This window comes from Micropterus dolomieu, linkage group LG14, assembly GCF_021292245.1.
Source record: "Micropterus dolomieu isolate WLL.071019.BEF.003 ecotype Adirondacks linkage group LG14, ASM2129224v1, whole genome shotgun sequence".
NCBI classification, from domain to species: domain Eukaryota; kingdom Metazoa; phylum Chordata; class Actinopteri; order Centrarchiformes; family Centrarchidae; genus Micropterus; species Micropterus dolomieu.
The window spans coordinates 13,085,591-13,111,297 of NC_060163.1; the positions used below are offsets into that span (position 1 = coordinate 13,085,591).

General features: G+C 39.4%; 3 protein-coding genes across 7 annotated transcripts in view; 1 reads left to right on the forward strand and 2 right to left on the reverse strand.

Annotated features, from left to right (window-relative positions):
• Positions 1-5,057, forward strand: part of pelo (pelota mRNA surveillance and ribosome rescue factor) — an 8,835-nt gene extending 3,778 nt beyond the window's left edge. The window contains exons 5-13 of the mRNA XM_046069529.1: positions 857-1,020; positions 1,319-1,379; positions 1,775-1,936; positions 2,027-2,073; positions 2,178-2,251; positions 2,338-2,409; positions 2,745-2,819; positions 2,931-2,962; positions 4,580-5,057. Of these exons, the coding sequence (XP_045925485.1) occupies positions 857-1,020; positions 1,319-1,379; positions 1,775-1,936; positions 2,027-2,073; positions 2,178-2,251; positions 2,338-2,409; positions 2,745-2,819; positions 2,931-2,962; positions 4,580-4,674 (782 nt within the window). The 3' untranslated portion in view covers positions 4,675-5,057. The remainder of the gene's footprint in view (positions 1-856; positions 1,021-1,318; positions 1,380-1,774; positions 1,937-2,026; positions 2,074-2,177; positions 2,252-2,337; positions 2,410-2,744; positions 2,820-2,930; positions 2,963-4,579) is intronic.
• Positions 5,058-5,420: 363 nt separating this feature from the next.
• On the reverse strand, positions 5,421-8,678 carry paqr4b (progestin and adipoQ receptor family member IVb). The gene is made up of 2 exons (XM_046069531.1): positions 8,249-8,678; positions 5,421-5,888 (listed from the first exon to the last, which is right to left on the reverse strand). Exons 1-2 carry the CDS (start codon positions 8,412-8,414, stop codon positions 5,455-5,457), a joined length of 600 nt encoding a protein of 199 aa, XP_045925487.1. The 5' UTR covers positions 8,415-8,678; the 3' UTR covers positions 5,421-5,454.
• Positions 8,679-8,987: 309 nt separating this feature from the next.
• cmn (calymmin) overlaps positions 8,988-25,707 on the reverse strand; it is a 26,122-nt gene continuing 9,402 nt past the window's right edge. Inside the window, exons 14-51 of one of the 5 annotated variants that reach the window (XM_046069525.1) lie at positions 25,125-25,175; positions 24,948-25,007; positions 24,805-24,867; positions 24,681-24,728; positions 24,512-24,592; positions 24,094-24,114; positions 23,958-23,999; positions 23,823-23,870; positions 22,147-22,212; positions 21,695-21,748; positions 21,196-21,246; positions 20,642-21,097; positions 18,130-18,186; positions 17,440-17,493; positions 17,044-17,088; positions 16,686-16,745; positions 16,244-16,294; positions 16,106-16,144; positions 15,955-16,002; positions 15,808-15,846; positions 15,639-15,683; positions 15,509-15,547; positions 15,326-15,382; positions 14,287-14,355; positions 14,027-14,095; positions 13,780-13,845; positions 13,617-13,664; positions 12,910-12,981; positions 12,706-12,777; positions 12,066-12,125; positions 11,894-11,965; positions 11,730-11,798; positions 11,572-11,634; positions 11,420-11,485; positions 11,297-11,359; positions 10,853-11,155; positions 9,528-9,584; positions 8,988-9,434 (exon numbers count right to left, since the gene is read on the reverse strand). In XM_046069525.1, the coding sequence (XP_045925481.1) occupies positions 9,430-9,434; positions 9,528-9,584; positions 10,853-11,155; positions 11,297-11,359; positions 11,420-11,485; positions 11,572-11,634; positions 11,730-11,798; positions 11,894-11,965; positions 12,066-12,125; positions 12,706-12,777; positions 12,910-12,981; positions 13,617-13,664; positions 13,780-13,845; positions 14,027-14,095; positions 14,287-14,355; positions 15,326-15,382; positions 15,509-15,547; positions 15,639-15,683; positions 15,808-15,846; positions 15,955-16,002; positions 16,106-16,144; positions 16,244-16,294; positions 16,686-16,745; positions 17,044-17,088; positions 17,440-17,493; positions 18,130-18,186; positions 20,642-21,097; positions 21,196-21,246; positions 21,695-21,748; positions 22,147-22,212; positions 23,823-23,870; positions 23,958-23,999; positions 24,094-24,114; positions 24,512-24,592; positions 24,681-24,728; positions 24,805-24,867; positions 24,948-25,007; positions 25,125-25,175 (2,729 nt within the window). In that variant the 3' untranslated portion in view covers positions 8,988-9,429. The remainder of the gene's footprint in view (positions 9,435-9,527; positions 9,585-10,852; positions 11,156-11,296; positions 11,360-11,419; positions 11,486-11,571; positions 11,635-11,729; positions 11,799-11,893; positions 11,966-12,065; positions 12,126-12,705; positions 12,778-12,909; positions 12,982-13,616; positions 13,665-13,779; positions 13,846-14,026; positions 14,096-14,286; positions 14,356-15,325; positions 15,383-15,508; positions 15,548-15,638; positions 15,684-15,807; positions 15,847-15,954; positions 16,003-16,105; positions 16,145-16,243; positions 16,295-16,685; positions 16,746-17,043; positions 17,089-17,439; positions 17,494-18,129; positions 18,187-20,641; positions 21,098-21,195; positions 21,247-21,694; positions 21,749-22,146; positions 22,213-23,822; positions 23,871-23,957; positions 24,000-24,093; positions 24,115-24,511; positions 24,593-24,680; positions 24,729-24,804; positions 24,868-24,947; positions 25,008-25,124; positions 25,176-25,707) is intronic. The other 4 variants (XM_046069527.1, XM_046069526.1, XM_046069528.1 and 1 more) reach the window with 4 other exon arrangements.

A 25,707-nucleotide genomic window follows, 5' to 3' on the forward strand; every position in this document is an offset into this window, starting at 1 on the left:
GGATGTTTTCTTGGCACACTTTAGGCCCCTTAGTGCCAATTGGGCATCGTTTAAATGCCACGGCCTACCTGAGCATTGTTTCTGACCATGTCCATCCCTTTATGGCCACCATGTACCCATCCTCTGATGGCTACTTCCAGCAGGATAACGCACCATGTCACAAAGCTCGAATCATTTCAAATTGGTTTCTTGAACATGACAATGAGTTCACTGTACTAAAATGGCCCCCACAGTCACCAGATCTCAACCCAATAGAGCATCTTTGGGATGTGGTGGAACGGGAGCTTCGTGCCCTGGATGTACATCCCACAAATCTCCATCAACTGCAAGATGCTATCCTATCAATATGGGCCAACATTTCTAAAGAATGCTTTCAGCACCTTGTTGAATCAATGCCACGTAGAATTAAGGCAGTTCTGAAGGCGAAAGGGGATCAAACCACAGTATTAGTATGGTGTTCCTAATAATCCTTTAGGTGAGTGTATATGAAAAGCTTATTTTGTCAGCATTGCCTGACTTTCCTTTACAGAAAAACACAGTCCTCTTGTTAATTTATTTTGACCAACAAAGAGAGTGTGTTACCATGGGAACAAAATAGGGAGAAACAGGAGCGAAGCGCCTAACTGACAGATGGGGTTTGTGTATTTGAAGGAGTGGAGGGCCACTGAGTCATTGCTGCTGTAATTTTCACCACAGTAACTTAGATTTAAGTAGAAAGTGCTCAACTGAACTTCAGGCACAAAGTATTATCCATTCACCAGTAATATAAAATTATTAAAAACACATTTGTTGATAACTTCACAAAATACCCACTACTTCATGAGGTTCATTAATCGTTGCCTTGTTTGCCCTTTAGAGCAGGCATGTGATGCAACCCAGAAGGCAGACGTGGCAGCTGTGGTAATGCAGGAGGGTCTGGCCAACCTGGTGCTGGTGACCCCCGCCATGACGCTGCTTCGTGCTAAAGTGGAGGTCACCATTCCTCGCAAGAGAAAGGGAAGCTGCACTCAGCACGAGAAGGTAGGTCAGCTGTCTGTGACTGCACAACCGTAATGAGCTCAGGACTTTCAAAGCAAAGGAGAGGAAATACGAAGATGGCCAGCTCAACAAAGAATAAGCATCAAGAGTCAGAGAGTGTGTGTTTAAGTGTGTTTGTTAATGCATAATACACTTTTTGTTTAATCATGAGTGTAAGACAAACTCGCTGACTTAAATTTGGTGGTTCATACAGTGACTGGATGTCACAGTCCCTCATTATTGGGACCTGGTGTGTTTGTTATGTAGGCTGATGTCAAACTGTCTGTCTTTTGGTTTGCAGGCGCTGGAGAGGTTCTATGAGGCCGTGATGCAGGCAATCCTTCGCCACATTAATTTTGATGGTAGTGTTGCTGTGCAGACCCATGACACACTTACACATTCATACAGAACTGAAGAAGTCCCTTGGATGAGGGACGAAACGTCTTCCAGTATTTTCAACCATGTCCAGTTGCCCTTGACTTTAACCTTTGTTGGATAACTATGACCTGGATGACTGAGAATCTTCACACACATTCATAGACATGTTCCTGTTTTGTGTCACACGCTTCTCCCTTTTTTAATTAGTTGTTCCTGTCACATTTGTTGTTTTGCTGTAAGCCTCTGTGTGTCATTTTTACGGCACCATTGTAGTTTATTATTGTTGCATCATAATCTTTGCTTGTTTTTTTCTGTTTAAAGAAATTCAATTAAACGTTAGGAAAAACTTAGTTGATTTCTTATTCTTGCCTTCTACTAGTGGTGAAGTGCATCCTGGTTGCCAGTCCAGGGTTTGTGAAGGACCAATTCATCACCTACCTCTTTAAAGAGGCGGTGCGACAGGACAACAAGATCCTGCTGGAGAATCGACCCAAATTCATGCTGGTCCACTCGTCATCAGGCCATAAGTACTCACTCAAAGGTAGGAGCTGGTTGGCTCAGTTTAAAACAAACAAGTCTCCTCACAAGGTGAAAACTTGTACAACAACAAAAACGTCTTTTTGTTTTGCAGAAATCCTCTCTGATCCCACTGTCACAAGTAGACTTTCTGATACCAAGGTGAATATGGTTCCTGTGATTTTTCAGCTTGTTTTATTCATCCTGTAAACAAACACTCTCATAGCGAAAAAGGTGGCTAACTGGTAATTGTGTGTAACTTTCAGGCAGCAGGAGAGGTGAAAGCCCTTGAAGATTTCTATAAGATGCTGCAGCATGAGCCTGACAGAGCCTTCTATGGGTGAGCAATGATGCACATGAAGAGCCAGCAAGATGCACAGAGCCCTCATTCATTCACACTGATAATCAACATTTGCATCCTCACAGACTGGCTCATGTGGAGAAAGCTGCTGATGCCCTCGCCATTGATACCTTGTTGATAAGCGATAAGCTTTTCAGGTACATACGGAGAGATACTGAATGTTTTCTGGCACAGATCTTTAGGTTATCTTTTACAAACATGCAGTGCAGGTGAATTTATGCTTAGCTGCTAGCAACCAATCAACAGTTCCCCTGGGTTGTCTCATTTTTGTTATAATCAAAAACTTTGATGCCACCAGAATAATTTAAAATATAGTATAACATATGAAAGTTGCACTCCTATTTCCTTCACCTATTCCTGCATCTCTATTGGCTTTAAACTTATCAGACAAGGGACTGTTAGTGATATAAACAAAGTCAAATCTGCTTTGTGTATCAATACATGCTTTGTTTTTCTCCACGTGTACGTCCAGACATCAGGAAATTGCCACGAGGAGTCGTTACGTTCGGTTGGTGGACAACGTGAGAGACAATGGCGGCAATGTCAGGTACCAATTATCCTTTAAAAGACTGACTGTGTTAACGTTCACCAGGAATTGGCAGAATGTGCTTTGCCAAGCATCCAGCTGATGAGTTTTCTCTCGCTTTCTTTCATGCAGAATATTCTCCAGCCTCCATGTGTCTGGTGAACGTAAGTTATGAAACCGTTCTGTTTTTATCAATTCTACTTTTAAAAGGACATTTTTTAAAGAACATCTGGGGTTTATTCCAGAAAGCAGGTCTAGTGAAAACTCTGAGTTAGTTAAGCCTAAACTGAGGGAAACTCTGGGTTTTCCATTCCAGAAAGAGAAGTAAGTTTAAACTCTAGGTAACTGACCTGCTCGCTGGCTGAGTTTCTCTCTGTGTCCTCCCCCTTACAGAGCCAGACATGTTGTTTCATGTCCTCATTGATCCAGTCCGAATCGAAGCAAATTCGTTAGCAGAGGTTTACTGTGTGTCAGAATCTAAATCCTGGTTGGATATTAGTTTGTTACCCAGGAATAAAGTTACAGATATTATGCGTCAGATCAGTCATTTCACACCGGTCCTCACATTCAAATATTACACAGCATCAAGTTACTCTCAGATCAGAATAAAACCTGCATGCCCTTGTTTTAATTAAACTGTGACACAAGATCTCTGTTTAAATAAAAAAAATCTGTATGAAGCTTTAGACACGTTTGATCAATGGATAATTATCTCTGTCACTCATGATGTGATTGGTCGCGCTGATAACCAATAGTGGAGATTATATGTGAGTAAGCAGGATCGTGGTGGAGCTGCAGAACATAGTGAGTTATTTTTAAATAGGCTGCAAATAGGTTTTTACCAGCATTTCTCTGACTGTTTAAATTTACTACATTTGTTGAAGTAGATTAAATAAAGCTACTGAATGCTATTGAGCCAAGATCCAAATGGATGTCTAAAGATTTAAAATCTATTTTTAACCTCAACACTTTTTCAAGTGCAAATTACCAAACTCATTATTACTGGATCAGATTGTGAGCCTACAGTCATGTCTTTATATCTGATAGATCTGTATATTTTCATTTTCAGTTGCTGGCCCCTGTTTTTGTCACTTTTTTTGTCGTCAGATTAAAGCTGAACAAATATATTTAAAATGTAATTTAGGCTACAGCTTAATACACAGTCAGATTTCACCAATGGTAAATGATGAATTAACAGACAACACTGAATAAAACTTTGTGTTAACTTGTAGACATGCACAATATCTCTACATCCACTGGGTTGAAATCGAGGCTCTATTAAAACACGTTGGGGGCGCATTGCTACTCTTCTCACCACAATAACTAACAGTTAGTCAACAGAATAATAGATTTTGCATTATGCTGCATGATAAAAACAAACAGGGACCCACCCACAAAACATTGCTCCATGGCGCTACTAGTGGTTAAAATCTCCACAAGGTACCTTGAGTGCAACTCCGTAGGGTTTGTTACATATTTCTGGCTAACTTGTAGTGACCAGTGTGAGTAAAGTAATGCTAACATACGTCAGGTCTGAACTGTAAATGTTTGATGGCTGCGACTGTAGGAGGAATTTACTGGTGTCAATTCAGCATGTTGATTAAGGCCCTGACTTTAACTTTATTATTTATAATGACATTCTCAGTTTAAGAAGTCAGGAATGGACAGAGGCAGTTGCACAACTACAGTTGTGTTTTTTGCACTTCTTTGCTGTGTGCAATCAGCCTGATGTTCCCACTGTGCACTGTCGTCTTTTGATTTATCCTTGACTGTCTCTTTAGAACTGACTCAGCTGAGTGGAGTGGCTGCCGTCTTGCGGTTTCCCATTGCCGACCTATCAGAGGCTGAGGACGACAGCAGCTCAAATGAAGACTGATCTACAGAGCTCTTTTTGGCAGAAAACAAGAGGAAGGTCGTCCAGTGTTGCAGATAATATGTGGTCTACATAGTCCACCTCTGCAACATCCACACCTCTTTCAAGTCTAATCTACACACCTGTTTTCTTAAAGTGGCCATAATCTCAGATAATTTGATGCATATTTTTGGGGGGAGGAAGGTTTGAAGGTGACAGTGTCTTTGAAATGTGCAAGTTAAGCATTCTTATAAGTTCATAAGATTGCCAATGAAAAGGAATGTATAATTATTTGCCAAGTCCAAATGAAAACAGTTATAATTTTGACTAAATAGAAAAAAACGTTGATTTTTCGATTTAAGTGTATATAAAATTTACCTCTCTAGCAATTAAACAGAAGCATTCAACCATTTGCATTATTTCACTTTGTCACAAACCATTTCTTCGTACATGAATGACATCCAAGCTGGAGGAAGATATAAAAATATATAATTTATTACATACATTTTATTAAATTTTTTATTTAAAAACAATTTTGGTTATGGGTAATATGACCAAAAACTACTGCACTAAATATCAAGTATGCTCAGGATTTTCAATTTCATATAGTGATAATTAATTGCAAACGTTCCTTGTGAAGAATTTCAGCAGCAAGCATGCTAAAGTGCATTTTGAAACAACTTGCCTCCCTTTTCTTTATACTTTTACTCGACCTGCCACATTCAATCCTAAATCTCATTTCTATCAGCAAAGCACATAGCCTAGTAACGAGTGCATGCATGTGCGTACATGATACACCTGGTATCACTCAGCATTACACTGGTAGGTCTTAATCCAGTCTAAATCCTCCAGCGTGCCCCAGTGCAGGTAGATAATTGAGCAAATAACCATGACATGCATGATCTGGTGGCTGTTGCCCCAGTTGTCAAAGAAGCCTGGGATGAAGCGCTCAGGGATCTGGATTATGTTGACCAGCCCTCCTATAACAGCCAGACAGTCCATGATGACAAAGAGGCGCAGGGAGTTTGGGCTGCCCACCCCGCTGCCGTACACCCGGAACAGGAAGAGGCTGAAGCGGAACAGGCCCTGCCAGATGAAAGCTCGCAGGCGGTGAATGTTAGAACGGGCCGTGGTGGCATAGTAGATGCCGTGGGCTGATAGGAGGATGTAGGCCAGCAAGGCAGCCCTTCTTATGGCCGGGTAGCAAAGAAGGGTGATGTGGATGATGGGGAGTGCTCCTGGTGACAAGAGGAAAGACAGCAATGTCACTAAAACTAAGTCAGATGTTACCAACTTGGTTGTTGTCAGAGTTTATTTTAAGAAGTTCAGACCTGAGACTTGTACTGGAGTCACTAAAATTACTGGCTTGCGGTTTTACTGAGACTTGATATAAGACTAAAATCATCGAGCCTTTAAAACTTCGGGCCTTCTCTGAAAATAATGAAAATAAAAAAACAATAATGCTGTCTGGTAAATATAGACTTACAGCCAGTTAGCTTAGCTTAGCATAAAGACTGGAAACGGGGAAATCGCTAACCTTGCTCTGTCCAAAATTAAAAAAAAACAACAACAAACAAAAAAACAAGCTGGACTATTTATTGGCCAGAAGCAGTGACTTTTTGGAGTCCCGCACTGGCTGCTTGTCAATGTTAGCCACAAGACCTCGGGAAGTCACTGCTCCCAGCCAAGAAACAGTTCAGTTCAAAACGCAAATTTGTTGTATATACACAAAAAAACAAGAAGAAGCTTGTTAATTAGTGAGCTTTAGAGGTGCTGGTAGGTGTTCACCTTTGGACAGAGGCCAGGCTAGCTGTTTCCTGTTGTTTCCAGTCTAACCATCCCCTGGCTCCAGCTTCAGAATTAATGGCGAGATATGAGAGTGGTAGTGATCTTCTCATCCAAGTCAAGAAAGAGCCAAGAAAGTGAATAAGCATATTTCTATTTAACTATTTTGTTTAGATGCTTTGAAAGGAAAATGTTCAGATGTCTTGGCATTTTATTGGTCAGAATTTGAGAGAGTTGAAACATTTGTAATTTGGTTATGAAGACATAAGACTTGACTTGGATCCAAACGACTCAAAAACGTAGATGAGTTCAGACTTTAAAAATAGTAGTCTGACAAAACCTTAACTCAAGGTCCACTTACTAGCATTTTTCTATCTGGCATTTTGAGTTGGCATGTAATGACACCTGAGCCATCTCCATACGCTGAGAAAGACTGTGAGGTGTGGCTTAAAGCTCCAGAAAAATGTAGTAAGTGGACCTTGAGTTAAGATTAATTTGTTAGACTTGAAAACATCTGATTAGTGAGAAATCGGAGAATTCAGATAGAAGACAGCAGAGCCAATTAGCATCATCAACCTACCCAGGGTGTTGACTAAGCAGACCCCGAACATGTCCAGAGAGAGCAGAGTGTCATAAACATGTTCTCCTCCCACATGGTTCATGAACACATGGTAGACCACCGAGCCCACAGTGGGACAGAGGCAGGCCAGGTAGTGAACCACACAGATCCAGACACTGTCCACCTCCATCCAGGGGATACTAAAAGGCAGCAGCACCAAGAAAAGGAAAAAGGGGATGCCTGTGGTGACCAGAAGATAAGGAGTTGGAAAGGGAAAGAGGATAGGAGAGATGAGATGAATGAAGAAATGAAATGTTTTAAACCTACAGATGATTGCGAGTGCTTTAGAAAGACCTCTAGTTATAAACCACTACCTTTTAGTATTTTATTGTAATAGTGGCAATTATTTCTTCAGTATATACAAAAGTTTTATTTAGGCTTTGTCAGGCTGGTACCTGTGTAGGAGGTTAATAACGTCTGTTTTCATAGCGAGCAGGTGCAGTTAAATATCACTTTAGGCAGAGCAATAAGAGGAATTTAACAGTTTGAAGTTCCTCTGTTTCTTTACTAAGAACAATGTGACAGTACGGCTGTTGGCTACATGCTTTGGGAAACCTGACTAACGCTCTGAAGCTAATACCCTTCACTTCCCCTTAGTAAGAGTTTTAGTCTTAATGAACTTATGGGATAACCAAGGAGAAAATGGAGCGTTAAGACGATGCCTTCGGATGTTCAAGGCTGTGCGGGTTTCAGCTCATGCACAGTTCAATTCTCATCTTTTCTTCTGTTTGCACAACTCAGTCAGCAGTCAGGTTTGAATTTGTAAACGAAATATGTTAACATACTGCAATCCTGCACCTGCTTGCCATCTAAGCAAACATTTGTATCTGCAGGATGCATTGCCCATACACGTGGCCATTTACAGATGAAAAGGTTCACCTAACCTCACACCTTTAAAGACCTTGATAACCGGAGGATATTTCCAGGGATTCCCAGGACAGATTAAAACTAATACCCCACATCCTCATTACACACCCTTGTCAAGTAGGCTTGTAACTGGCCATAAGTGAGAGTAGTGGACATCTGTGACCTGCTTTGTTTTAAATCTATACAAGGAGAAGAAACATTTGCTTTGTGTTTTTAACTGTAAAGATATATTTTAATGAGATAATTCAGATGCTGTTAAAAAACACCTTTACAAACATGTTTACAATTTGTCCAGAAAGCAAATTGAAAGTTATTTTCTGGACTTACCATGAGTGTAAATGTTCCCCAGTTCATTGTGCATGTAGAAGAGGCTCCTGAGGCACTCTTGCGCCGTGGATACCGGCCGGTAACCTGTCAGGACATATTTGTTGAACTGAAGGTGTGTAGGGGTCTTTGCAAAGTCCAACAGCCGCGGTCCTTTGTAAAGCACCATGATGAGTTCCCGCAGCCGCTGCCCTCACATTTAGTCGACAGTACAGCTTCCTCACCATTTACATCCTAAAAGAGGCCACACTGTGGCACGGTCATGACAACGACCAGCCGGAAATTCTTCTCCTTGAAATCCATCGTTGGACAGGTGTAATTGCATGCAAGCAACCTGTTGAGCTGGGCAAGTGGCATGCTTTCGGTATGACCAATCAGCAAAGGGCTCTTATCCCTAAGCTGGGGCAATCCTCACAAAAAGCCATGTGCATTATGGCAGCTGCTCCTTGTCAAAGCTCATAACCGCCTCACACCTCACGTTGTGCTGAATATAGATAGATTCTGCATTTCCCTAATTTTGGACTACATGCATGTTCCTATTCCTCATGTACATATGTAACTGTGCTGCAGTCAGGATAATCTGGGGGGTACAACACTTTAAGAGGTGGTTGCTTTCCTTAATGACACAGATTCACTGGCACTGATAATTCCTCATCATATCCATTTAAACATATTAATTGGTATTGCCTATTATGTAACATACTAAATGTGTACAAACACATAAACAAGTGAAGCACAAGTTTCCACTGTTGGTGTTTATTGATGGTTTTATTCAATAAAATACTGTACAATAATAAACTCATGATTGCTACAAGTAGTAAAAAACCCTTTCCCATGCAAAATAAATTAGACTGAATTACGTTTTACAGGATTAATTAGAGTTGATAACGTCAGAAAAACTGACTGATTCAATCAAAAACACTGACCGTATGCATGAGACAAACTCCAGCAACCAATTGTTTGCATGTACAGTGAACAGTAAGTGCAGGACAAGGTAAGGCAGATTAAAAATATACATAAACAGAAAACCTAACAACTCAAAATGTTTAAATGTTGTTTTATCGCTAGACTTACAAACACAAAAAACATCACTTTTAGACAGAAGTAAATTATAAAAATAGTGAACAGTCAAAAATAATATACAACGGCAGAAATGAAGATTATATTTGTCGTTGTCAGCAGTGTTAACCTGTGCGGAGAAAAGAATGCAGTACAAAGATGAGTGGGGTGGTTAAGACAAATACAGCAAACTGAAAATTATGTATTTATTTATTTTTTTAACCTTGATAGCCACTATTCCCAAAGAAGCCATTCACATCATATTTGCCATTCTTTGCTCCTGAAGATACAGAAAAGAAACAATGGAAAAACAAATTTAAACAACTTTTATACATAACATACACTTTTGTACATCACATTACATATTATTTCAAATCACATACCACCTCTGCCCAGATTTTAATGTTTGGCATGGTTAACTTAAAGGAATAGTTAAATTTTTGGGAAATACACATATTTACTTTCTTGCCGAGAGCTTAATGAGACGATTGATACCACTCTTGTTTGTAAAATATGAAGCTTTAAGAACAAAGTGGAAGAGTGGAAGCGGGGGGAAATGGCTAGCCTGGCTATTGCTAAATTGGCTTTTTCAATATTTACAGACTTTCCAGACATTTAAGGTGGATTTTCTATATAGCTACTGCAGGTATAATGACATGTGCAGATGGAGTTACCTTGAGAGTGAATCCCAGCCAGTAGTCATGATTACAAAATTCTGTAGAGCTACTGTCCACCCTGTTGGACCCCTGTCCACTGTTATGTTGGTATTTTTCCTTCATAGTTTATTGAAATGACCAAATATTAAGTGTATATTTGTGTATACGTTCCCCTTTTTATAATGTGTGCTTGTTTTCTCAATATGGGTCTAGCCTATGCTGTTTAAAAATTATTTTATTGTAAAACAAACATCTGATAAGAGTGAAGAACATATGATTTATATAAAAATGTAATTTTAGTAGCAATCATGTCCTGAAAACACTTTTAAACAGTTGTGTCTAAGTCCTTAACAGGGTGGACATGTCCTGCGTGTCACATGCTGTTAATATATGTAAATTTAATACAATATGGGTGCCTGAGATCGAGCAATATGTTTTTCATAATGTTAGATATATCCTTTATACAATAGAACTTTAAAATACAGGTAAATCAACTATTTATTTATCCCAATTTATGAAGCCCAAATGCCACCCTATAAAAAAAGATTACCCTACAATGGTTTGTTTCTGTGTTGCATGCTATCTTCACAGTTGTCTCATCAAATTACCAAGAGCTTAATAATTGTTTATAACTAATGTTTTCTGCTGAAATGCTTACCCAATAGCTGGAGGCTGTTAGCTTAACATAAAGACTGGAAACAGGGAGAAACAGCTAGCCTGGCGTGTACAACCACTTGTCATTCATACACTTTGGTTTTTGGACGGATTAAACAATTTTTATTTAATGAGCTTAAGAGGTTCCGGTAGTCTTGTTACCTGTGGTCAGGTTAGCTGATTCACACAGTTAAACACTTTGTTGGTGTCTAGATCATTTAGGTAGCAGTGCTTTTACCTCTCCCGGACTTGTCTTGTTGGTGAAAATGCAGTTTGAGATGCTGCTGAATGTGTATCTGACGTGGCAGCTGCTGCTGAAGCAGATCATCAGGTTCTTCAGGCACTTGAGCCCCACCCTGCCTTTCTGTAGCAGGCGCAGAGTCAAAGGCGAGGCTAGCAGTGCCCGTGGGATCGGACAGGTCCTCACCTCCTGCTTCCGGCACCACATCGGGTGTGAAGGAGGACTCCACAGGCAGGTAGGATGGGACAGAGGGGTAGGCCAGGGAGGAGCTGTGAGTGGGAGCTGCAGGAAATGCAACAACTGGGGAGAGAGAGCAGAAAAGGCAGACAGGATAGAGGGTAAAATAAGCGTATTGTGTTACTGTAAGATTTCAATGTTGTCATTGTCTGTACTATGTATGCAATCAAAATGTTTGGATGAAACCAGTTTTCCTGGTTTTACCTTCTGGCTGCACTTGTCCATTTATATAGCCCACGTTATCTGAAAGCGACAAACAGTGAAAAACTACCTGAATACAGTGGAGCCACAAGACACAACCATGCAGAAATACACACTATAACTTACTGTATCTATCAATGGGCATCCCCTCGCCTTCGACTTCAATTGCTGGAGTTGGTACTTCTCCCTTCACTAAGAGATCAAGATAAGAAAAAGATAAGATAAGAAGAAAAGCTTGGGGCCTGCAGTATATTTGTGAAGCTCTGTACCTGACGCACCATAGGATTTTCCAGCTGTATCTGGCTCAAGAGGCAAGGGATCATAAGGTAAACCAGCTGTATCTGTTTAAGGTAAAAAAGACGTAAATGTATTATGTGTGATTTGTATATTTCTAACCCAACTGGTCAGATAATTGGTAGCAATAATGATAAAATACCAAATTCTCCACCAGCTCTGCCTTCAGATACAGATTCAAGTGGCTGGGATTGGTATTGTCCATGATTATCTGTTGAGAGATTAATGTGAAACCATTTAGTAAACATGTAGAAAAAGGAAAAGAATAATTGTTATGAAAAGAACACATAAAAGGTTGCACTGTACCATATATCCCAGAAGATTTTGCTTCACTCCCAAAACCAAGAGCTTGTGGTGCATAGGGAACGTCACCACCACCTTAGCAGGTGGCAACCACATAGAGATGACAATTAAACCAACAATAAACAAACAAATAAATGAAATTAACAAAGCAGCAGTCATGTTAGCTGAATCTCACCATATTTGCCATTCTGTGCAAGTCCAAGAGGTTCAGGCTGATATGGTGACCCGGCAAGATCTGAAAGAAAATATGTCATTAAATAAATAAAACAACAAGATAAAATGTTAAATGCATACATGCTGTGTTCACTGGCTTGAGTATGTCTGTCTACAAAACAGACATTTTGGGAGGTATACCATTCTCATATCTGTATGCTAAATAGGAAGCTACTGCCAGCAATTGGCTAACTTAGCTTAACATAAAGACTGTAAACACAACCATTCGCTGAAATATTTTTGATTGAGAGAAGTAACTTCCTGGAGTCTCTACTGGTTGCCAGAAAAGGGGCTCCAACCACGAAATAGTCGAGTGCATAGCCCCCCGTTAGTTGTCATTTTTATACGTCAGGTTTTTGTACATAAGAAACAAGTTAAAACTTGTTAAAAAAAAAGTTAAAAGTGTTATTTAGTGAGCTTAAGAGCTGTTGTAGGCGGATTTCGATCCCTTTGGACAGAGCCAGACTAGTTATTTCTCCCAGTTTTCACTCTTTCTGCTAAGCTAAATTAGCTGGCTGCTGGCGGTAGCTTCATATTTACCATACCAGAAAGTTAATAAGAGAATTTCCCAAAATATCAAACATTTCCATTAAAGTTTTTACCATATGTGCCAGTAGATTTGGCTTCAGGGCCCAGTCCAGCTGGCTGAGCTTCATAAGGCATTCTTCCATAACCTGTAGAAGACATGGAGAAAAGGAGGAAGAATAGAAATAACACAAAGTTAAAGGGGCAAACTTTTACAGGACAATGATTTTGTGTGTGTATCAAGCAAATCACAGCAAGAGATACCAAAGGTATTTATTCACCATATTTGCCAGCTGTATTTCTATTTTTGCCAAGACCAAGAAGCAGCCCACCAGTGGGGAAACCACCATATCCTGAGCAGAGGCGGAGGGAAAACAGTTTAAAAGTGATCTCACGACCTCTCAAAATGGACGATCATACGAAGCCTTTTCACAGTCAAGTGTAGGTAGTGGGTTTAATTTCATCAGCCTATCAGTGCCTGCATTTCTCATCTGGCTACAGTGAAGGCAAACTATTAGCCACAGCAAAAAGCTTGTCCCGTGACCATGTAGGTAGGTAGGTAGATTGATTTATTTTGTCACAATACAACAGGTTATAGAGTGAAATTGAGTTTTTAACTCCCTTCTGCAACGTAGCAGACAATATACATTAATCTGAAGGAAATTATAAAAATGGTAAACAGAAATAAACTATCTTCATTGGAGCAGTGCTGCTCCTATGACAGCACTGCTGTGGATGTGCATATATTACTCCTCTGCCGGCACCATGACCACCTGCAAGTATTTTGAATTAATATCATCATTAATATCTGAAGTTAGATATAAAACCTTTGTAGCTCAGTGTATGGAGCAATGTATCAACATGCCAGGATTAGTTGGTTTGATTCTCACTTAAGACACAAATACAAACACACTGAAAAAGGTACCCTAAGTAGTGTACATTCTGAGATGCAACTTGTTTTCATGACTGCCCAAGTCTAATGACTCACCATATTTTCTAGATGATTTGCTGTCACCATAGGGGCTTCCACCATATCCTGGACAGAATTGAGACCAATAGTTGGGACACACATGGACTCAAGACCTACATGCAGTGTCAACATTAACAGTCTAAAAGGACAGTAATACAATAATAACATAACATACACATACCATAATGTCCTGCACCATTAGTCCCTGTACTGAGGGGTTGTCCACCAAATTGCAACCCACCAATGCCTAAATCAGAGTGAGCAGATTATGATGTCAGTTGGCACACAAATAATGAGAAACTTTCTTTGAGAATTTTAAGGTCTGCACATCACTTTGCTTTAAACTCATGCAGCTATAAATTAAACTCCCTCTTTCTTTCCAATCTTCATGATAGTGGAGTGATAGAATACCACCAACAAGCACTCACCGTACTTGGTGTTCAATTTCTCTGAGCCCATTCCCAGCGGCTGACCGCCAAAAGGCAAGTCGCCCATTCCTGTAACATTGGAGAAAGTTTTGCCTCTAATGTGTTGCATTTAAAAAAAAAATACTTAAGTTCATGTTATGCTATACAGTGGCATGTTCAATAATTATTTTTTGAGGTGATTTTGTAAACAGGGCTCTCCTAAAATGACACTGAGGTTTCTTGTGGTAATAAAGGTTTGACAGAAATAAAGTTATACACACCACCATACATGCTGCTCAGTTTTCCATTTGGAGCAAGGCCAGCAGACTGAGGTTCAAACTGGCTCACACCTGCATGAGTACACAGGAAATGGTTTGGTTATCATATCTATTGACTTTTACACCTTGAGATGAATATGCTACTAACATGCACATTAGTATTCACTAACAGACCTGGTCCTGAGACATTGAGATGGTGTGACAATAAATTGTATGAGTTAGAAAAGTTAGAAAGCTCCTCAATGGCAAAGAGTGAAAAAAACCCTTTAATTGATGCTTTAGATGCACAAAATAAACTGAAATGATACAATGCTGCCTGAGGAACAGCACTGAGCTCAAAATGTTGTGCATATCAGCATTTTGGATTTCAGCTACTGTTGTGTTTCCTTTTTATTTCAGCACAATCAGTTTCTTCCCACAAGCCATCACTCTGATGAACAGCTGATTTTTGACTCACGGTGTCAGGAACAATTCCTGTGCAATAACCCAGTAACTCTGTCTCTAATCAGCCACCTGTTTACTGGCTAACACTTATTTATTCACCATTCTCTATTTCAGTGCTGTTCATACTGTTATATTGTCATATTGTAGATACTGTATACCAATCCACCTACCTCAAGTCATTACTCCTGCACAAAATACTTATCTATTCCAGCATCCTTTGCACTATGCTTCATTGTACTGTGTACATGTATGCATGTATATGTACCTGTATATCACATCCACCTCCGACATGTACATACTCCTTCTCTGCTCACTGCACTATTTGTCAATATGTCTATATTGTTTTTGTTCATAGTGTGTATATTTGTGTTGTCTACACTGAAGTCTGTGTCTGATTTTATATTATTTTTTATTATTGTGATTTTGTATTTTTGTATGAGTAAGCACATCGTGAGCAATGTCAGAATCAGAATCCCAGTACCAATAAGAGTTTTACTGTTTGCAAGTGTTTGTTTCACTGTGGATCATGCTGCCCACTGTTTAAAACTTAATGTTCATACATGCTTAACTAGTGTTTTTATAAGATAGCAGGTCTTACCATCTAGTCCCACGGGAACCACTGGAGCTCCATTGTAAGGAATCTGTCTGGCGCCACCTGTAGAATCAACAGTAAATTGGACAGTAATGGATTATTTTCATCATCCATGTATTGTTATTCTAATTTACTTCACCCTTTTGTTTTATTTCTCTTTAATTGTGTCACTTGCCACCTATATCATACCTGATTTGCCATTAGCAGCGGATCCACCTTGGCCAAAACCTAGGAGGAAAAAAAGAGAAATGTTGACTTTTACAGTAAATCACACAAAATTAAATTGTTGCTGAATAAAGTTTCATATAATGGAGCTTACTTGCATAGTCCGGCTGTACACCAGCACTGTAGCCATTTCCATTCCCTGCAGAAATCACATCATAAACTACCTCAGTGATCCAAGCTAATTGGTCTGCAATAACACAGCAGCAACTATGGAAATATATCATCTACCAATGGATTCAATTAGTGTAAACATTAAAGCATACCTGATTTGGACTTGCTTGTTTCACCCAGGCCTGTATTTCCTGAGAAAAATGGCAGAATTTAAGTAAAACTTAAAAGACTGTACTAAGCTACTGTAGCTGTAGCTCTACTTAAAAGTTGAATTAAAACAAATTGCTTTAAAAATGCACCTCCATATGAATGTCCATATCTAGCACCAAGGTACGCTCCTTGGTAACCTAATGGAATTCAGAACAATTATCAGGACATTACACAAATTTTAATTATTCCTATTCCCTGTGAGCTTGAGATGTTTTCACTAGAGAAAGAGAAAACACTCACCAGGTTGCTGAGGTTTCCCTGTATAAGGATATCCAAGGCCTTCAATCAAAAAACACAAAAAGGCACATTGAAAACATTTTAATTAATATAAAAGCACATTACTCACTGTATGTTTATATTGACGATAAATATTACCACCTCCATATCCATTGCTGAGTCCAGGGACAGCATAGCCTCCTGCTTCATAACCTTTATATAAACAAACCATCATTGAGACATTAAGATCTTTACCTTCACACCATAGAAAATTAATTAAAGTACAGTAAAAATTAAGAAATTACCCTATAAATCTCAATGGTATAATTGGAGTATTATGAATTTTACTTTGTGAATTTTAAACCGTAGACCATGCCTTAGTTAACAGTGTGAGGTCAAAGGGAAGATATCATGAGCTATGAATTTTATGTCACAGTTGAGCTGTCCTAAATGTGCAAATAAGCAGACCATTGCTTGGTCTGAAGCAGATGATCATGCTAATGTCTCAGCAGTATGTTCTGACATTGATAGCACAAGAGAATAGGAAAATTGTCAAATGCATTGCGTTTTATACAAGACAAACTGGTTTTATCAGACTCTATACCTGGTTTGCTTGCTTTAGCTCCTCCTCCGTTTATTAATCCCCCTTTGCTGGCATCCTTTCCTAAACAATGAAATAATGTTGTCAGGCCTACAGTAATCTCTGCATGTACAGTACATAATTATCAAATATATATTAGGCTCTACTGCAAAATGCTCCGTTATGACCATTTCATATACACTGAGAATGAAGAATAAAGTAGATTTATCGTTGGATTTAGCACCATATCTGTTTGGAACACCAGCTCCTGCCCCATAACCTCAAAACAAATCAAATAAATACTATGAACAATACATATTGTTACATCTATGTAAAATACACAGGTGCTAAGCCATGAACTGAGTCACAAGTGTACAAGTACCTTTTGTGTTAGTGCCAGTGGATGCTCCAGCACCTTCATTATAACCTTAAAGGACAGAGACAAAACAATGTGTACACTTAGTTTTCATCATCTGCTGTATTTGACTGTATTATATTCAAGTCAAGGTGGTGACCAAGCTAATGCAGGCTTATGGCCTACATACGTGCTACAGACAATCAGCGGGTTAATGTAAAGTTTTAGCTCCCTCCATTATTTAACTGAACCACTTAAAAACGATCTCAATGCCTAACAACTACATTGGACATGCAGTAAAAGTAAAAATACATGCATTTTAGCATACACATATTAGACCATTGAAACTACGGTAATCATTTTGACAAATGGTTGTTGAAAACTATACAAATCACCGGTATTAAAATACAAGCATCTGTTTACCAGGTCTAGGTATTTTCATCCATTGTCCATTTGGTACTCCTGATGGTCTACAGTCTAGGACACAAATGCAAACATGTATTACCAGCAACATTCAAAGCAAAAGAAACACACATATGTACACTAACTGTAGGCTACAACTGAGCAATCAACCACCAAACAAGCAGACTTAGTTTTTTTGTAATGTTTCTGTAAAATTAGGTTTGGACAAAGTGAAACCAGTAGCACCATGTTAATCATATATTTGGAGTCTTGTTTAGGCCAACACCTCTGATTTAGTAAATGACACCTCCCATTTGTCAAATGACACACTCTCAAAAACACATGGGAGAAGTCAAATGCTCATAAAGAAATTACTATTTTATTTTTGTTAAAATGCCAATGTGCTTAAATTTTACTGACGTAACAATGCTAGCATGCTGATGTTTGGCTTACCAAGTTCACCCATTTAGCATGTTAGCATGCTAAGATCTGCTATTAGCTATGTAACATTAAACACAAAGTAAAGCTGAGAATGATGGGAATGTCATTCATTTTACAAGTTTGGGAAAAATAAGAAAATGTAAGCTGATGATGGCAATACATGAAAAGGGATCTCCAATTACACATTTTACACAAATGTCATACTGGAAGTGGGGCTGGACTTCAGTTCTCAGATTATTTATTGCTCCAAGAAAAGAGGCAAATGTTTACCAGGTTTGGCTGCTTTAGCTCCCTGTCCCTTGGAGATCGAAGGTCCTCCTCCATTCTCTGAAAATCAGAGGGACAGGCTGACAGATCAGGGCTTAGTGTTGAATGATCAATGTACAATCTCTCCTTAAAGTGTTACACTTGCAACATTATAACAACATTGGTAATTTAAAAAAATAAATTAAATAAAAAACGGTGGCTTAAATTTAAAATGTACCTCATGCACTGAATGCACCAAATTGAAATATATTAGCATGTATGTGTCACAAAGACCACACAACAAAGTAACACACTTCATACTTTAAGTCTATGTCTGAACATTTTGATTTTTTTTCCATTCTCAACCTGCTCTAAATGTGAAAGGCATAGTCTGGCATTTTGGGAAATCCACCTACACGCACCACTAACATTATATTTTGTTTGTTTAATCTGTACACTGAAAGGAAAAGCGTTTCCCCTTGTTTCCATTCTTTGCACTAAGCTAAGCTAACCATCTCCTGGCTCCAGCTTCATATTTACTGGTAAGATTTCAGAGTGGTAGAATCTTCTTATTTAACTCTCAGCAAGAAAGCAAATAAGTGTATTTAAAAGTGACATTTAAATATGACAAAGTTGGGTGAGGGTTTCAACAAGAAAACATAAGACGTAAACACATATGAACACAAATTATTGATAATTTTCTGAGAAAACTCTGAAGAGAACATGCAACATAGAAACAAAATTACAAAAAAATCTTTAAAGCTAAAACAATTATAATCATGAGCACTGGCTAGGATTCACTCTCAAGTTCATACTTGGCATTTCTCCATCTTTACATGTCATTATACCTGCCAAATTAAAGCAAACGTCACCTTGATGGGTGTAGATAATCTGTAAATTGATATTGAGAATGCATTTAGATTGCCAAAGTATTACAGGTTAGACTGAATCCTAACCATTAAACAACACATATCTTGCAGTGAAAGACAATTAGAGAGATCATAATGTCCACCATGTTGCAACAGGACAAGCAGGACAAGCATAGGTTTCAGTCAACATGTACACATGCAATCCAACTCTAGTAAACACATCCAAATGAAGATTTATTTTACCAATTGCCCAAGTCTCTCCTACAGAGAGACCTTTGACCCCGAGCCTGTCAGGTCCTGCCTCAGGCTGACTTTTGATGTTTGCTTCTTCTGGTGCAACCTCAGGCACACCCACAGCCACCATTTCTTCAGGGGTGATGCTCCCCGTGCTTTTACCTGCCACTGTTTCAGGAACAGCTTTGATTTTCAGGGGTTTGGTGCTTTCAGAGGCAGTATCCCCTTCACTGGTGCCGTCTACACCAAAAGGAACATCTGCCTCTGCGCTTTTTTGTTCAGAAACAGCACTTCCAGTCACATAACCTAAAGATTATACATTTTATCAACATTTATGTATACAATTTATTTTGCTAGATGTTTGCAAATCATTACTGCTACTGCTAACATAAAAAACACATGTAAAAACACATGACAAGCCTCCAAATTAAATGTCTTTGCATTTACAAAATGTGTATACTATAAACTATAGACTAATGCCATATTGTAAAACATTAAATTGACAAATAAGTGACTGAAAACTGACACTCTGCTGTCTACAAGTAACTATGGTAGTCATAACATTTTTTTTTTTCAATTAAAAATTGCTAAAAAGTTTACAAAAAAAAAAAAAGAGAACAGCCTTTCTCTATTATCTTTGAATATTAATACCGTGGAAATTACCAAAACTTCATGATGGAAAGTTTTATCTCGGCACATCCCCTTCAACACCAAACCACAGGCCGAATGTTTTCTTACAATATATTTCATTTGCTATCGATGTATGCATTGTACACATTTGGCAACACTGCCACTACCATGCAGAGTCAGATGATTTTTGCAAATGTACAGTGCACAATTCATTTTTACATACATGAAACTAGCACAGTGACTTTCTGCTACTTTGTTTCAATGTTATTACTACAACAGTGCAAAACATACTGAACAACGCCTGATACAGAGTATATTGATACTCACTGAGGGCATTTGAAAGGTGCCAATTCCATTTTTTTTTTGGTGCCCATTCCCTGAGATACAAACCCATTATCCTCTTAAAACAAATAACGTAAGTGAGAAAGTAAGTAAAATGCAACTAGCTTTTTTCATTTAAGGCCATACGACAGTGACAGCTGTCAGCTGTCAGCTCACAGTTTCAACTTAAAACAGCTGTTATTATTTGTTACATTTGAAATAAATTCAGTATGTTGCATCAGATTACATGTCTGTGACTCTTTAATCACCTAAACTAATGTCGATCCAAAAATAATTAAAATTATTATTTGATTTTGTTGTAGAAAAAAGTCATTCCAGGTCAAACAACCAAAGCTCCACTGACAGGTTTTATGTTTTATAGGATTCACTGTAAGTCATATCGTGGAACAAATGATTCCACAAACTGCGGGGAAAATGGTGTTCCCGCTACAGAAACACTGTACAGAGTTCAGAGTACTTGCCTTGAGGGAGGACTACTGCTGGCTCATGTGCTGGGATAGTCTGAGGAACCTCTGGTGCAGGTCCAGATGTGGCTGCCTTTGGACCCTTGCCCTGTGGTCCGATGGGTGCTGGCTCAGGTGTGAATTCAGGTGCAGGCATTGGGTCTTTGGCTTGAGGAATTGCTGGTGCTGGTTCTGGTGTAGCCTGAGGGATTAGTGGTGTCTGTTTATAGCTTTTTCCTTGAGGCACAGGTGAAGGCAGCTTTTGATATTTGTCTTGTGTCACCATAACCAGGATGCCACTCGTGGGCTCAGGGGCAACCGGTGCTGCACCTCGAGTTATTGCTTGTTGAGGTACGACACCCTCCTCTGGTGTTGCACTCGTCTGCTCAGGAGAGAGAACTCCACCTTTTAGGCCCTTTTCATAGGACACACCTGCACCCTTCGTACCCTTCTCATTTGATATCATGCCGTAATCTAAAAACCCAAACCAGATTTTTATGAAAAAACACTAAGAACATAGAAGATCAGAGATAAAGCTAACACAAAACATATGCATGTACAGGAGCATTTACCTGTATTGGCTGCCAACTGTCCGTTAGATACTCCAGCAGTAACACCATAGCCTGTGAACATTTTAATAAAGACATGATTTACAGTTCAATGCAAAAAGAAAAACCAGACAAAATCAAAGTTTCTATGCATCTTTTTGTCTCTGCTTTTTTTGTTTGCTCATAAAATCATTATTACCTTCCTTCCTTTAGTTTTAGTGTGATGACACAGCGGAGGGTGGTTCAGTTTTGATATCACAAACATTACATGTGTTACATATATCATTCAGAACTGTTAAACATTGTAGCACCTTCACTGGGTGACCCTGCTCCAACAACTTTTGAGTCTTTGCTCGGCCCTCGATGATTCATAAATGTCAAAATGTAATTACAATAACACTGTTTCAGGGTAGAGATAAACTGACCCACAATTGATTAACTTTGACAAATTACATTCAGAGCTTATTAATAAATAACTCCTCTTGAATTTAATTTGATCTGACATTGGATAGCAGGAACTTACCATTGAGTTTATTTCCATACCCACCGAGTGCAGCACCATTTGTAATACCATTACCTTGAGAGAAAACGAAGGAAAAGGAAGTAAGCACGGCTGGTAATTATGGAAAGACTAAAGATTTAAAATGCTTAAATCAAAGCAAGAAAATAAATGTTATATGCATTTCCTTTTTATGTATGCATTTATTGTGGCATAAATGTTAATAGGACAGTTATTTTGCTTTTTGTTTTTAATCACTGAATTAACTGTTTTTTCATTGTGACATGAATTTTCCTGGGCAAAATCACAATATAGAAAACAAAGTAAAGAGGTGTATTATATTTCAGTTTTGTCCAGCAGAGGGCAGCATAGACATGCCACTACTAAATGTAAAGCACATGATTAGTTTTCATTTGGAGGTGCTTTTTTCCTTTTTGAAATATAAACACACTCTCTAACTATTATTACAGCATTACCACCGTTGGGTTTGGTTCCATAGATGTTGGGAACACCAGCTCCCGCTCCGGCTGCTGCTCCATAACCTGTGGTCAAACATAACATAACATAAATACACTACTCAAAAAAATAAAGGGAACACTTAAACAACACAATGTAACTCCAAGTCAATCACACTCCTGTGAAATCAAACTGTCCACTTAGGAAGCAACACTGATTGACAATCAATTTCACATGCTGTTGTGCAAATGGAATAGACAACAGGTGGAAATTATAGGCAATTAGCAAGACATCCCCAATAAAGGAGTGGTTCTGCAGGTGGTGACCACAGACCACTTCTCAGTTCCTATGCTTCCTGGCTGATGTTTTGGCCACTTTTGAATGCTGGCGGTGCTTTCACTCTAGTGGTAGCATGAGACGGAGTCTACAATCCACACAAGTGGCTCAGGAAGTGCAGCTCATCCAGGATGGCACATCAATGCAAGCTGTGGCAAGAAGGTTTGCTGTGTCTGTCAGTGTAGCGTCCAGAGCATGGAGGCGCTACCAGGAGACAGGCCAGTACATCAGGAGACGTGGAGGAGGCCGTAGGAGGGCAACAACCCAGCAGCAGGACCGCTACCTCCGCCTTTGTGCGAGGAGGAGCAGGAGGAGCACTGCCAGAGCCCTGCAAAATGATCCCCCAGCAGGCCACAAATGTGCATGTGTCTGCTCAAACGGTCAGAAACAGACTCCATGAGGGTGGTATGAGGGCCCGACGTCCACAGGTGCGGGTTATTTTTACAGCCCAACACCGTGCAGGACATTTGGCATTTGCCAGAGAACACCAAGATTGGCAGATTGGCAAATTCGCCACTGGCGCCCTGTGCTCTTCACATGTGACAGTCTGGAGACGCCATGGAGAACGTTCTGCTGCCTGCAACATCCTCCAGCATGACCGGTTTGGCGGTGGGTCAGTAATGGTGTGCGGTGGCATTTCTTTGGGGGGCCGCACAGCCCTCCATGTGCTCGCCAGAGTTAGCCTGACTGCCATTAGGTACTGAGAGGAGATCCTCAGACCCGTTGTGAGACCATATGCTGGTGCAGTTGGCCCTGGGTTCCTCCTAATGCAAGACAATGCTAGACTTCATGTGGCTGGAGTGTGTCAGCAGTTCCTGCAAGAGGAAGGCATTGATGCTATGGACTGGCCCTCCCGTTCCCCAGACCTGAATCCAATTGAGCACATCTGGGACATCATGTCTCGCTCCATCCACCAACGCCACGTTGCACCACAGACTGTCCAGGAGTTGGCGGATGCTTTAGTCCAGGTCTGGGAGAAGATCCCTCAGGAGACCATCCGCCACCTCATCAGGAGCATGTCCAGGCGTTGTAGGGAGGTCATAGAGGCACGTGGAGGCCACACACACTACTGAGCCTCATTTTGACTTGTTTTAAGGACATTACATCAAAGTTGAAAAAATCCAGACCGCCATGGGTTGATAAATTTGATTTCCATTGATAATTTTTGAGTGATTTTGTTGTCAGCACATTCAACTATGTAAAGAAAGGAATATTTAATGAGATTATTTCATTCATTCAGATCTAGGATGTTATTTTAGTGTTAGTATTTTTTTGAGTAGTGTATACCATCCCACTGAAATGTTTATCTACCTGAGTAATATATATACACAACACCTTAACACGGAATTTGATCAGTTACCATTGGGTTTAGCTCCATATCCATTGGGAACAGCTCCATTTCCATAACCTTGAGATTGAACAAATTACAAAACATCAATATCATATTTAAACTCGTCACTGTGTTTAAAACCACATTGTTGTATACAAGTATTACCTGGTTGGGGTCTCATTGCACCTCCTCTGGTGGCTCCATTTCCTGTAACACATTCATGGAAGCAAATCACTTTATATTCTGCTTGAGATGTCATGAAAATAAAACAGTATTTTGAATCATAAATATATTGTCTTACCATTGGGTTTGGAACCATACCCTAAAAGGAATATATCAGCGTAAAACTAAATCAGTTTTGCTGATTTTATTTGAGATGTTGTTTGAGGTATATTGACAACTTTGCCTGTGCTACACACAAGAAGATCCACAGATGACTGAAAAGATGGATATTGCTTTGAATCGTTTTTTTACAACAGTGAATAACAAACAACAATGGTGTTCATAGCTCACCAGGTAAAAGGGTAACAGTGGATGTTATATATAGTGTTGGATATTTTATTTATATGTTTAGCATTGGGTTTTGCACCTTGTCCGTTACGTACACCAGCTGCAGCACCATAGCCAGAAATTTTAACAATTGTCAAAACGGTTTGTGGAATTAATAATCTAAAAGCATTTGTCAAAACATATTCCCTTGACAGTAGGGATATTCCTACCTTGCTTTGGTCCCTTCATTCCTCCATTTCTATACCGAGGTCCAAGACCCAAACCAGCACTGCCATAACCACCATTGTAACCTTTAAATATGGTAAACACATATGTATATCGAATATTAGTATTTATTTTTTAGTCATGTCAGTATGGACTGACCTTTGTATTACTCACCTCCCATGGGTTGAGCACCATAACCATTATGACCATTACGGCCATATGCTGGAAGAACAAATAAACACATTATTACTGGTGTATTAGATGGCGGCTTCAGTACCGTGTCATGACCTTCACTTACCTTGGTTCCTGGCAAGCTGAGGTACTCCCAGACCTCTGGAGGCTCCCATCCCCACACCTGGACCTTAAATCCCAGAAGTACATATGTATCAATGTTGTGTCAAAGTGAATATTAGGATTACCTGGTGGCAGAAGATGAGTTACCTGCCCCGTAAGGTGGTCGGCCATATCCTTTCATAGGTTTACTTCCAGCTTCCTCTTGTCCTGTTAAAGAGAGACATTCTTACGTTACATAAGTATGTAGACAAATATATTTTGTGTTGCATAAACTCAAAAAGTATCATATTGCCCATTCCAACGTAACCACTTTACACATCTTACCATTCGGTCTTGGCCCTTTGCTGCTAGATGTCCAAACTGCGGCTCCTTGACCTATAGAACGATGATTGCAGTATATTTACACATTTCATTTATTTAAATATGTGTTCAGTTCAATTTTGGCAGACAATTCCTTTGTTTTTGCCCCCTTGTCCATTAGATACACCAGATCCAGCACCATAGCCTATCACAATTTAATCAAAACCACTTCATTTGATGTCAGGTGAGAGCCAATTAGCATGATGTGTGATCTGGACGATGACCGCTTTGGATATTATCAACTGTCCCATATTAATCCAGTGTCACAAGAATGTCACTGTCTGTGCACCAATGTTTAGTCATTTTAACTTGGTCAAATTAACTGTTTGAGTGGTTGTGTGTGATGAAAGCACAACCACTCAAACAGTTAAAAGATTGTATTATTAACATCCAATCAATAAACACAGATATTTTAAAAACAATGCTGTAGGAGTTACCCTACCGTTGCCTTTTGTTCCAGGTCCTTTATGTGCAGCAGCAGCAATGCCATGACCTACAAACACATACAACACAAACACAGTTTCCATCTCTACTCATCCTTTCTTTT